Source organism: Prionailurus viverrinus, chromosome C1 (genome assembly GCF_022837055.1).
Source record: "Prionailurus viverrinus isolate Anna chromosome C1, UM_Priviv_1.0, whole genome shotgun sequence".
Taxonomy (NCBI): Eukaryota; Metazoa; Chordata; class Mammalia; order Carnivora; family Felidae; genus Prionailurus; species Prionailurus viverrinus.
In genome coordinates, this window is record NC_062568.1 from 115,289,142 (window position 1) to 115,302,319 (window position 13,178).

General features: G+C 45.6%; 1 protein-coding gene across 1 annotated transcript in view; it reads left to right on the top strand.

Annotated features, from left to right (window-relative positions):
* Positions 1 to 9,684, top strand: part of CASQ2 (calsequestrin 2) — a 66,884-nt gene extending 57,200 nt beyond the window's left edge. Inside the window, exons 10-12 of the mRNA XM_047868770.1 lie at positions 3,782 to 3,882; positions 6,029 to 6,103; positions 7,671 to 9,684. Coding sequence (XP_047724726.1) covers positions 3,782 to 3,882; positions 6,029 to 6,103; positions 7,671 to 7,886 — 392 coding nt within the window. The 3' untranslated portion in view covers positions 7,887 to 9,684. The remainder of the gene's footprint in view (positions 1 to 3,781; positions 3,883 to 6,028; positions 6,104 to 7,670) is intronic.
* The last annotated feature ends 3,494 nt before the right edge of the window (positions 9,685 to 13,178 follow it).

The following is a 13,178-nucleotide window of genomic DNA, read 5'->3' on the forward strand; positions in this document are numbered from 1 at the left end:
TATCTTACCCACCACTTGTGCCCAGATCATTGTATTTATTACCAATGCATTGAATGGAGAGATGAATGGTCAAATTCCTTGTATTCAAGCAGAAGAATCCAGATGATTTAGGAATAACGACTAAAGCTTACTATGTGCCACGCAACATCTCAGTGCTTTAGAGGTATGAACTCATGTAACCTACAACCACCTTATGAAACAGGTACTATGATTATCATCATCCCATCTTTACAGATGAGGAACCAAGACTTGCTGTAAGTCACACTCAAAATGGCAGAACCTGGATTTGGACCAAGGTTGTTTGCCCCAAGGGTCCGTGTGTTTAAACATCATGCCAGCTCCTTCCGTCTGTTCTATTCTTGAAAATGTCCAGGGAGGAGAAGGATTATGACCATTATGGAATTCGTCATCCTGAAAGTCAAAAAGCTGCCTTTGGATCTGGATGAGGTTTCTCTTGCTTTAATGTCAACCTCATTTATCCATTTATTACTGTGAATGTTTTCTGAGATTTCCTTACTCCTCTATAGATGCAAAAATCTTTTATATTCCTAAAAATAAGCATTAAGCCAAATTTTTCACTTCTCTTGTTTATGTAAAAACTCCAGTCCATTTGATTTTTCTTGCAGAACCCAATTTTTATTCCTTTGGTTTTTTTATTTTTATCTCCAAGCCTGCTCTAGCATGTAGAATAGAAAATGTTCCTGTACATAGCATTTCTTTGTATTTATTCCAACATTCTGTAGGGTTTTCCATCAGAAAACTATAGTGCTATCTTGTGTGTTTAGTCGTATTTTTTTAAGTTTTTTTTAAATTTATTTTTGACAGAGAGAGGCAGAGCATGAGTGGGGGGGGGCAGAGAGAGAGAGAGAGAGAGAGAGGGAGGGAGATACAGAATCCAAAGCGGGCCCCAGGCTCTGAGCTGTCAGCACGGAGCCCGACACAGGGCTTGAACTCACGGACCGTGAGATCATGACCTGAGCCGAAGTCGGACGCTCAACCGACTGAGCCACCCAGGCGCCCCTGTTTAGTTGTAGTTCTGGTGACAACCTTGCCCCTTTGCAATGCAGTGTCCAACTGGCTTCTTGCCCCCCTTTATGTGAGTTCATCTTTTGTATCTCGAGTTTAGTTTCTACTTGAATCAGGGTCTGTGTCATTGAATTCATCCTCTTTGTGAATTTCTGATTTGTCAAGTTCACTTCTTTTAAAAAAAAAGTTTATTTATTTTGAGAGAGAGCATGAGTGAGTGTGGGGGAGGGGCAGAAAGAGGGAGACAGAGAATCCCAAGTAGACTCCGTGTTATCAGCAGAGAGCCCAAGGCGGGGCTTGATCCCACAAACCGTGAGATCACAACCTGAGCCGAAGTCAAGAGTCAGACACTTAACCTACTAAACCACCCAGGTGCTCCTCAAATTCACTTTTAAATTTGATTCTTACCTTCCAGAGTACTTCCTTCTGGCTGCTGAAACTAGTCATGGGAAGTGTTTTTGGAGAATTCCCCCTTGTGGTCTGTGTAATGATATATAACCCACAGATTCCCTGTTCTGTGGCACAGTTCTGTCCCCAGAGAAGGGAGATCCGTGGTGTCCAGATATCAGGAAATAGAACTGTGCCACAGAACAGGGAATCTGTGGGTTATGTATCATAATACTCAGTGCTCGACCTTCTCAGCCTCTCCTACAGGCACCAGGAGTAATATCCCCAGACCCAACCCCATCCAATCCCCACAATGACAATGAACTCTAAAGCCTACGGCCCTATTCCTCACAAGGGTCTGTCCTAGAAGGTAACTCGTGATCTCCAGGTTTCCCTCGCTAACCGAACATTTGCTTTACATCACATTGCTTTTACAAAAGTCCTGTGTTAATACCTGCTTTTGCTAATGAAGAGAAATCCAAAGAGGATTTTGGATTTTATCAAATGTTATTGCTTCTTGGCTTTACAGCATTTTGGTTCATAGGAACGTTCTACTTTTGGATATCAAGGGAGACCTGGAATTCAGAAACTAGGTGGAAAAATCACCCAGGCAGAGCATATCTCTGCTGGAAGAGTCTGCGGCCTCTTGGCTACTAGCCGTAACTCTGCTATCCAGATAGCAAGGCCTGAGGGGGCCCAGTCTGAATCTAACAGTTAGCAGTGTGAGCTAGTGACAGTGTGAGTGACTCCACCCACTCAGAGCTGAATTGCTAAGGATGGCATGCATTTTGCCTGGAATGTATTGGAGATGAGGAAGGGCAGAGAAAAATCTTTACCAAGCAAAGGCTAGAGCTCCTGGAGAGGGGAGAGGCTTGTTAAAGTGCCTGGGACCTCAGCACAAGAAGAAACATTTACAATGAAAGGGCAGTTACCAGACTGAATTAGGAGGCAGGTGGCCAGTTACTGATAGAGAGGGTGTACATTTCAGGCCACACATCAGCTAGGCCAGACATGGAACTTTATTGTCTAGAACCAAACCTGAATTGTACCCAGTGGGAACTGGGTCTGATCATCGATGCCCCCCACCCCAACCCTCACCCCACCATCCCTAGAGGTCTGGGGTCTTGCCGCTTCCCGGGGGCACAGACAGGTGCACTATTCACCTGGTCAGTGTCGGCTATGGTCTCCAGCCCTTGTTCCCAGCAGGTCACCTCTGGTCCTGTCCATCCCAACTGTGGCATCGTCCATGTTCCTCAGAACCACAGAGAACTCGGTGGGGCCTCGGGACAGACCTTTCTGCCCCAGTGCTCCTGCACTGAGGGGTCCTCCAGGAGATTCGGGGGCCTTTCCATTTTCCTGAGTTTCATTCTGAAACAAAGCCTGAGGCCCCTATGCTCTGATTTTCCCTGGAAGTGTGGAGTTTCTGTGTGTGGACACACATGTACACACCAGCTTACATCTGTGCACACGCACGTACAAACACGTATGCGCAAACACATACGCACAGGCACAGAGCTCATTCTCAGATACTTCCCAGAGTCTCCACTCTTTGTTTCTAGTTTGGAGTCGGGTGGGGATGTAGTGGGGTTAGGGTGTGCTTTTTCTTACTAAACATTCTTCCAAAACTTTTTGTTTCTGGTATAAATTTTATGCTCCCAGTCCTTAAAGGTTTAGGCTTAATTTTTTATTTTTATTACAAAAAAAAAAAACAAACAAAAAACAAAAAACTGTGTTCTTGAGGCTCACAAGGCTTGTCTCTGCTTTTCTTATGAATCATCCCTCCCCTGGGGGCAATGAATGCTGCTGCCTGGTTGGGGGAAGGCAGACATACAAGGAAATGGTGAGGGAGGAAGAGAAACCCTATTTGCTATCTCAAAGCTATGAAACCAGCTGTAAATCAGAAGCATAGTTTGAAAGTTTTAGAAATTCCAGGTTGTAGAAAATTAAGCATCCAGGCTACATGTTCTTGGTATGTAGAACTCAGGGATGGCAAATTACTGGTTTCCAAAGAGGGCACAGGGCACCGAGGACCAGGCAGGGGTTCCTCTGATCTGGGATTGTATTTGCTGACTCAAGCCTGGTCAGTTTTCACGTGCAGATTAGCCAATGGAGCCCAGCTTTGAGTTAAGAAGCAGCCACTTCCCTGTGAACTTTTAATTTTTTTATTTAAAATTTTTATCATTTCCTTTGAGGAAGCTGCTTTGTGGCTGGAGTTCTCATCTGACTCATTTTATAGAATAATCCTATAATTAAGGGTATGCACCAAATAGGCCTAAGAAACCCTCGTGGAAAAACCACACTCCCTGATCTTGGTGTTGGAAGCCATGTCTGTGCTGGGGTTACTCAGCCTTCTCGAATCCTGCTTCAGATGGTTACGAGTTCCTGGAAATCCTGAAACAGGTTGCCAGGGACAACACGGACAACCCTGACCTGAGCATCGTGTGGATTGACCCGGATGACTTTCCTCTGGTGAGTGGCTCAGACCCCGGCACCTTTGGCGGTCACCTTCACAGTCTCATGCTTGTGTTTAGTGTGAGCCCCGGGAGCACGAAGCAGGGTGTGAATCAGGAGACGCACTTGCAGAAACACGATGACCACCCCCATCCGGTGTGGGAGACCTTGGCCACTGGGGCAACACTGACTTTCACACTGACACGATTAGACCCAGCACTCACCTCCCTGGAGACCAGGGGTTCCTCTGGCCCACCCACACGAGTGAGCGGGGTGAATTTCTTCTGCTAGCACGTCCATTGCTGTCCCCATCCCACCACCTCCCTTGCTATCGCCTCCTTCATGTTCTGGGGGAGGGGGGAGCGTCATTCCAAGGGAACCAGAGTTACTAAGAAATTAAAATCAGACCTGAACATTTTGCATGGAGTTAAAAACTTCATGGAGAGAAGGAGCAAGTTCTTGGAGAGCAAAGACCATCTGCCACATGCATTGTGTTCTCCCAGGTCCTAGCATTGTTGTATCTAGCACATGTTGAATGTATAAGAAAATTAAAGTCCCAAACTCTTGCTGGTGTCAGTGATCAACGGCCATAAAACCTTGATTATGCCTATTTTTACTTTTTTTAAAAAATTTGTTTGAGACAGAAAGAGAGAGGGAGAAGGAGAGGGGGCAGAGGGAAAGAGAGAGAGAGAATCCCAAGCAGGCTCCACACTCAGCGTGGAGCCCAATGGGGGTGCTTGATCTCACAACCCTGGGATCATGACCTGAGCCAATTTTTTCAAATTTTATTTGAGAGAGAGAGGGTTATGCTTACTTTTAAAGAGAATAATAAACAGAATTCGTATAGCACACGAGCCCAGTGGTTGTGATCATGGATGTAGCTAATTTACTCTACTGTATGCTTGGAACCATAGTAAATTCTTCACACGGACCATCTCATCTAATCCTCCCGACAACACTATGAAGTAGGGACTATCATAATCCCTGTCTGACAGATGAAAAGAAAAACAGCTGGCAAGGTTGAAGCTACTATGCGGTAGACGTGATATCCTGACCCAGGACTATGTGATGCCAAAGTTTTGTCTGCTAGTCAGTGGGCTTTAGGATGAGCCAGCTGCTGGTGACCAGTACACGTTTAGTTATCATTAGATTATAAACGATAACTTGTCTTCTTCCCGAAATTACCATTTGTTGCATAGGACACGACGGATCATATCATGATTAAATAGTCAAAATGGAGGGGATTTCATGAGTTTGAGGGTCCTGAAACCCAACCCTACATACAGAGTAAGTGAATCGAAGGCAGAGACTCTCCTGACACCTGAGGTCACTGTCATCATTCTGGGTAATCGTAACAGAGTCATGGCCTCCTAAGATCCTAGATATTATGACATTTTTTAGTTAGCCTCTGCCAGACTGTATTTCTAGCTTACCCAGACTGTTTTGTTATGCAGGCTTGCAGATGGCCAGCAGCTCTCCCAACCTGCCCAATGTGTTTGTTTATCTTGGTTTTTACAAAGGAGAAATCTTTAGACTGTCCCGACATCCAGGTTCCTGACTATCCCTCGTTCCCATCAAGCCATATATTTGCCTTGGAGACTTTCTGTCACTGAACATTTGCACTGTCTTAGCCCCACGGCCCCTTACTCCTTCAGTCCCCCCCAGTCTAGTCCATGTGGATCCCAAGCCTGGCAACGTACGCCTCCCCTGCCACCAACCCTTTTAATTGGATGGCACTTCACTACCTTCCCAGCCACCTCGTGGATCAGAGTAGTGCAAGGTAAGGGATTTTTAAACGGGCCACTGAAAGAGAAGTGGGGGAAAATGGCTCTCTCGCCACACATAAACTATAAAAGAGCCACAAGTAATTTGGGAATCAACGTCAGACCATCTCTGTAATATTCTTCCTTACAGCTGTAGAAGATTTTATATTACATGTTTTCATAGTTTGTGTTATAACATCTTGTTTTCATACTTCTTTAAAGTGCTTGAGGGCTGAGGCCAAGTCTTCAGTTTTCAAAGTGCCCACAGATGTTTTGGAGACCTTTAATCAATGGTGACCTATGATGATGGGATGGCAGGTGGGTCCAGCCACAAAATGTGGCTTTAACAGGGAATGCCCTCTGTCTGCTGTCTAATCTCATTTTTTTTGTTGTTGCTTCAGCTTGTTGCCTATTGGGAAAAGACTTTCAAGATTGATCTATTCAAGCCACAGATTGGGGTGGTGAATGTGACAGATGTGAGTATACCCCATGAAAGCTTGCTCAGGCACCCTCAGACTGTCCTGTCCTGACTGGGCCACCACGTATACGAGTCTAGCCTGTCCTGAAATGAAAAACTTGCCGGTGTGGCCCAAGCCTAGTGTCTGAGCCAGTCTTAATCTATGGTTTCATGATTCGCTTCCATGGGCACTTCCTTGGAAATGTATGGCCAGGTTTCCTTGCTTACAGGGCCAGCTGTCCTGTTTTACTATTTGGAGCTTTCCACCCGAGTAACCTCTCCTGTGAATTTTCTCCCCAAGCACAACAACAAACTGATTTAATGCAAAAGAACCCACACATGAAGCTTCCATTGCACAGTGGCTGATCAGCAAGGGGGCTACAGGAGAAGGGGAGGAAGATCACATAGGAAGAGGGGGCCTCTTCTCACCATGCAGGCGCCATTGAACTGAGGGCAGGGAGGCAAGCTGGTGTGGCGGACTGGCAGAGCATGAGGAATTTTAGATCTCAGCCCAGATGTCTGACACAACTCCACCATAAAAAAAAAAAAAAAAAAAAAAAAACAAAAAAAACAGAAGGGGGCACAGATACAACAGATAATGGGCAAACAATGGACAGAAAGAGATGGTCACAGAGAAGTCATTAGAGCCCTAATTAATGGCGGTGGAAATGCTTGTGAATGGGGCCCAGGTAGCAATGTCCTTTTACCCTGTTGCTGGGCGTCTGGTCACCTGGGGAATTCTGCACTTATTTATTTTCGAAACTGCCTTTTAAATTAATAATAATAAACAAGTTTGAAAATTTGCTCAAGTTAAAACATTTTTAAGTAAAACAGCAGACGATAAGGTGAAAAGCAAAAGTATTTCCCACTGCCCTGACCTTCTTCTTTTTCCCATTCCCCGAGGGAACCACTGGTAAGTGGTTTCATGGCCATCCTACCAGAAATGTTATATACATGTTTGTTCTTATTAAATAGGTGTCTTGTAGATATGCTCATGTAATCAGAGGGGGAAAAAAACCAGTGCAAACATAATTACAATTCATAATAATACTTGATTTCAATAGCCCTGGAAACCGCCCCAATCCTGGCCTGCCTCCCCATCCCAAGCACTTTCCACAGTAACAACCTAATGCTTGGGATAAGGAGAGCAGGCAGGTTAGGGTAGGGAGTGCTGGGGATCTGGAGGAACTACTCCAGGGTGGAGAAGCAAGGAAGAAATTCGGGGTGTGTGGGTGGGGGGAGGTGGCATCTTAAGGAGGGGCCGGGTTGAAGCAGCTGCCAGTCTCAGCATGCTGGGCTCCGCCCATTCCCCTACCAACCCTCCACAGCCCTGCCTCCACACTCTTCCTCCTTCCCCAGAAACCGTTCTGCACAAACTACACACACACACACACACACACACACCTCCTTTTATCTTGCACAAGTGCGATACTACCCAGAGTGTTCTGCATTGAGGCTTTTGCATTTAACAGTGTGCACACGTCCCTGACAACTGAGCCAGGCTGCTTGGACCCCTCTGGTCTGACTCGTCCTTCCTGCACTCACTCACTCACTCGGTCCCTCGGTCCCTCGGTCCCTCGCTGCAGGCCGACAGCGTCTGGATGGAGATCCCAGATGATGACGACCTGCCCACAGCTGAGGAGCTGGAAGACTGGATCGAGGATGTGCTTTCCGGGAAGATAAACACTGAAGACGACGACAATGAAGATGAGGATGACAGGGATGATGACGAGGATGACGATGACGATGATGACGACAATTCTGATGAGGATAATGATGACAGCGATGATGATGATGAGTAGCCCCCACCCCGGATGACTGATAAAAGCAAAATCACAGCTACACGACCATGCAGACAGCACGGCGGGGGACAGCACACAGCCCTGGCCTCCGCCCGCCAGCTCCTTCCCCCTTGCCCATCCCTTTCCCCAACCCCTTCTCGTCAGGAGCTGTACCATTCAGCAAATGCCTCTAAACCCAGTAATCCCACTCAGCAGGAACAAGTGGGGGAATTATTGCCATGTGGACTGTCTTGATTGTCTTGGAAAAACTCTTGTTCTTTGCCAGACCGTCAGCGGTCGTAGCAGTGCCGGAATCCAGTGGTCTGGTCGAACAATCCCCTGACACCGCTACTCAAGTTTACTTGTCTTTGATGTGACGGTAACAGAATGGACAGCTGGCAAACTCCGAGCATAGAGTGACCTTACAGTTGGAGCCCAGGGAGACCCGCAATTAATCCATTTGGCTCCCGTGCCTAGAACATCAGTGGGGATCCCTCCTCAAAGCAAGAGGTTCTCTCTTAAGGAGGGCTCAGCCTTAGAAACGAGTTTATAAATCAGTTAAACTGATTCTTTCAAATGTAGGTGAGACCATTATGAGCTCAGATCCAAGTGTTGGGATAGCTACCGGGAAGGCCTTGAACCCCATGTGTACAGATATCACCATCATTTCTAGTACGTTAGGATCTGGGATCGGAGGTAGATTTGCTTTCTGAACTTCCCTTTAGCGACGACAAATCTTGCACTATGCACAAGGGGGTGGGGAAAGTGGGAGGATTACAGGTTTTTAATTTTTTCTTCTGGGTTCATGCCCCTGATTGAGTCAGCTGGCTTCCTAGTCTGAACTGGGATCTAGATACCCTTCTCTGTTGCTGCTAGTGAGCCTTCCCTTGGGGAGTGAAAGTTGGTTTACCTAGAAGTCAACCAATGCTCCATTTGTCAGCCCTCCCACACTTGCACAGGACAATAGCTAGAGTTCATAATGGCGCCCTCAGGCACTGAGAGAATCCCAAAGTGCCTTCAAAACTATCTAGAAGTTACATTGTGCTTGATAGTTTTAGCAGTAAGTGTGCATTATAACGTTCTAATTTATTTTCTCAATCTTTTAACACGTGTAAGACACGGTGCAAATGCTTTGGAAATAGGGTAATCCTTGTATGGAATAGTAGCCAACTAACACTGCCATTAAACTTATACTTTGAAAATATTGAGACTATCTTGGAAATCCTCGCTTGGTTTTCCTGATCCTGCTCATTCTCTCTTGGTTCCTGTCCTACCTCTCTGTTCCCTCTGTTTTCCTTTCTGGCCCCTCTTTCCCTGCCTGCCCTTTAAATGATAGTGTTTCACAGTATCTCTTGACTCTAACTTTCTTCCAAGGTACTATCATCCGTGCCCATCAGCTACCACCTATGGGCTAATGACGTCCAAGTCTGGGTCTCTAACCTTGACCACTCTCTTAGTTTTAGACCCCATTCATCTTGGTTTGGATGTTGCACAAGCAATGCAAACAACATGGCAAAACCCCAACTCATTACCTTCTCCCCTAAACTTCTCCTCCTCTTCATGGAGTCCCATATTGGAAGAGTGGTATCACTGTGTATCCAATTGTCAAGGTGATCTGAAGGGGCTGCCTTCCCCTCTGCAACCATGGAATTTTGTGCATACCCCAAACCATGGAAATTGTCCTTAATTGTAACACATAGGAGCGCTTGGGTGGCTCGGTCGGTTGAGCATCCGACTCTTGGTTTCGGCTCAGGTTCATGGTTCGAGCCCCATGCTGGGCTCTGTGCTGACAGTGCAAAGCCTGCTTGGGATTCTGTCTCTCTCCCTCTCTCTCTTTCTCTGCCCTTCCTGTGCTCTCTCTCCCTCTCTCTCACAGAATAAATAAATGAACTTAAAAAATCATTTAAATTGTAACACATATTTATGTGCCTGTCTTTTCACTAAATTGTAGGCTTCTTGGAAGCAAGGAATTTATTTATCTTTGTATCCTCAGCAACTAGCACTTTATCCAGCACAAAGTACACACTCGTTTCTTGAACTGGTGGGTGAATGATTGATTCACCAGAATACGTATCATTCCCCAGCGCTGTTGGATAACAATGCTTACAAGGCCTCCCCTTCACAAAGCAAGGCAGACACTTCCCAAGCTGGACTATGTTGTGACCCAGCCAGACCCAACCACACCTCTAATAAGCTCTTGGGGAGGTAAATTTTCAAAGCAATCTTTGAAGCTAATCTTTCAAGTAGTCAAGGAATGTGGTCTGTCATGAAAGTGGTCTGTTCTCCAGCCCAGGAAAAATTCCCTGTTCCTGGAGGCTGAGTAACATGCATTAAGTCTAAATCATGTCGTGGTACTCCCATGTTAGAAGCACTGAGTGTTAAGTTAGTACCGTTTGTATGTAGCAGTGCTGTTTAGTTATTGGCCTAAAACCTCTTGAGCTGGTATTTATTGAATGTTTGGTATGTGCCTGGAGCACGATGCTATGTGCTTTACATGTATTATGTCATTTAATCCTCACAAAGTTCTTATTCTCCCCATTTTACAGATGAGGAAGCGAAGGCTCAGAGGGCCCAAGGAATTTTCCCAGGGCCACACACTTTAAAGGAGTATAAATATAACTTCATTTTTATACTGAAATCAAGGATTTAAACTAAATCAAATTCCTTAAATTAAGCAAAGGATCCCAGTTCTTTTCCTTGGATAGTGTCCTGAGATGGACACAAGTGAATTTCCCACCATTCTTTTCGCTGCTTAGGCCAAGATATTCCTTCCCTGGAGGCCGTACTCAACTTATCCCATATTTGAAATGGAGGTTAATTAGAACTGCAAGTTCTGGCCATCCTGTCGGGGAAAAAATTCATTGTGCTATCCAGAATGCACAATCATTTTCAGTGTATTTTTTTTAAGTAACATCTCATAGCTAGAAATGAGCTGATCTTTTCCACAATAAGGCTGTGTACTGTCCAGGCCCTAGTGTGTATAATGCAGGAAGCCCATACTAGTAATGTCATTTGTCATAGATCATTACCAAGTAGCTTTTGATCAACAATCCTGATACATGCAGACATACTCACCCCTCGTAAGTGCTGGTGGGTCCTGGGGCTCTGCCTTCCAACTTCCCACTCCCACCGGGATTCTCCACCCTGCTCAGCGAGCAGCAGAATATTGTCCTCCAAGCTTATTTAGAAAACACACATGCCTGTCTCGAGCCCAGACACCCTGATGTGTCATCTACAGAGCTGGAGACTGACCATCTACATTTTAGAGTCACTGGGGACTGACACAAGCCAAGGCTAGGAACCACGGCTCATCCACTCCCCCAGGTGATCTCACTCAGCCTGTGGTTACCAGCATCATGTGTCTCTAGCCAGGCTCTCCTGTTTTCAAACCCTTCACCCCAACCATCTCTCCTGGACAGCTTCATCTGGAGGTCCCCTAGGCACCTAAGATCAACGCAGTTTGGGGGCTTTAAAGATCTCCCCCAAATTAGGTCAAGAAGTCAGCAGTGCAATGTTAGTAATTAATAATAATAATTAATAATCACCATTATTACAGAAGAGCGGCAATTTGGAGACTAGATATGAGAAGAATGGGCTTCCCAAGCTTCCTGCCTCCAACTGCGGGCTCCCCAAGGGAATCAGATTTGTAGAGAGGACCAAGGCCATTGCCTTTCAGTGGGCGAGGATGGAGGAGAAGAGAAAAAAACCAGACCCTCCACACTAACTTCACCCCCAAGAACTTCACCCCAAGAAATCTGGACAAAGGTCTGTTACCCACTAACCAGGTAACTCGCTCTATCTCAGGACAGGAGTAAGGTTTAGGCAAAAGGCCAGCAGCACGTAGGAAATGATCCTTCTTCATAGAAGCAGAGGAGTGGGGAAGAGGTATCCCCCTCTGGCAGTGTTCAAGCCAGAAATCTTACAGCCATTCCGTTGTGTCCTGCTTCTGCATCAACTAGGGAGCAAGTCCTGGGCTCTCCTCTGTGCCCACCCCTGCTGTGTAACTGAGGCTGTACAATCTCCTACTTGGGTTACAGCAGGGTTCCAACTGCTCTCCCATCTCCAACCCAGCCTGAGTGCTGTGATCAACTGATCTTTCTAAAATGAAAAACCGATCATGTCACACACATGCTTAAAATTCAGTTGCTCTCTATTCCCAGTAGGTGTTTAAAAAAAATTTTTTTTTTCTGACTAGAAGCCAAAGAGTGAGCTATGAATGGAAAGGTCGTTGACTGAGCTGGGATGTGTCGTGGGAGGTTGGGGAGGAGAAACGGGATGGGTTTTGTAAAACCCAAAGTCCTTGAAGTGTCTTGCCTCCGTATGAAGAAAGCAAAGTGTGAGTAGCACTGACTGATGCTGGCGAGATCTGGGATCCTGGATTAGGAAAGCATCAGACGAGATGGGGTGATTTCTGCTGCCTACATGGAGTGTCTGTCTTGGAATTATGGCATCCACATGCCCCATTTGGGATTATAGCGCCCGGTGGTTGTTTTATCAGAAGTTGTTTTATCAGCACCACTGGCAACAGGCTACGGGGTCAGGTGTACCTTTGTAATTGGTAAAGGCCAGTTTCCTTTGCAGGACACTCAAGGTCTATGTGTGTTGCCTTTTATCCACCTTATCAGCCTCATCTCCCATGATGCTTCCCGACCACCTGCCTCCTCTATTCTTAGAAGCTAAAGTCTGTGGAAACTTCCTGGCTGCTTAACAGTTCCAAGCCTTGGCTCATGCTATTCCATCTACTGGAATGCCTGTCCTTTCCCATCTGTGCCGGCCTGGCGAACTCCCAACTATCTTACCTTAAGTATAAAGTAGGGTGCATCCTATGACTCTTCTGTGACTCTTGGAGCTAACTGGCCACCTCATCTGCTGAGCCCTCACTGCACCCTGTGTAAAGTTCTCTTACAGAAACTACAATTTATTATGCTTTTATGTGTACGTCTATTCGTTTGAAAGCAACCTTGGGGAAAAGACTTTGTCTAATTCTGTTCTATCCTCAGTGCCTAAGTTCTGATAGGTACTTAATAAACTTGTTTGACTAAGTACTCTCTAAGCCCTACGCAAAGCTAATTTAACAGTGATTAGCACCGCTAAGAATGTGCTAGTGATTATCAAAAGCTATTAGTACCATTAAGAATATGCTGGTGATTATCCAAAGTCATGCAGGGACTTTTTGGCAATGCTGTCATCTGTTCAGTGTTGCTTCGGAGAGCCAACTGCTAAAAAGAATAGAGTAGAATAGAATAGAATAGAATAGAGTAAAATAGAATAAAATAAAATAAAATAAAATAAAATAAAATAAAATAAAATAAA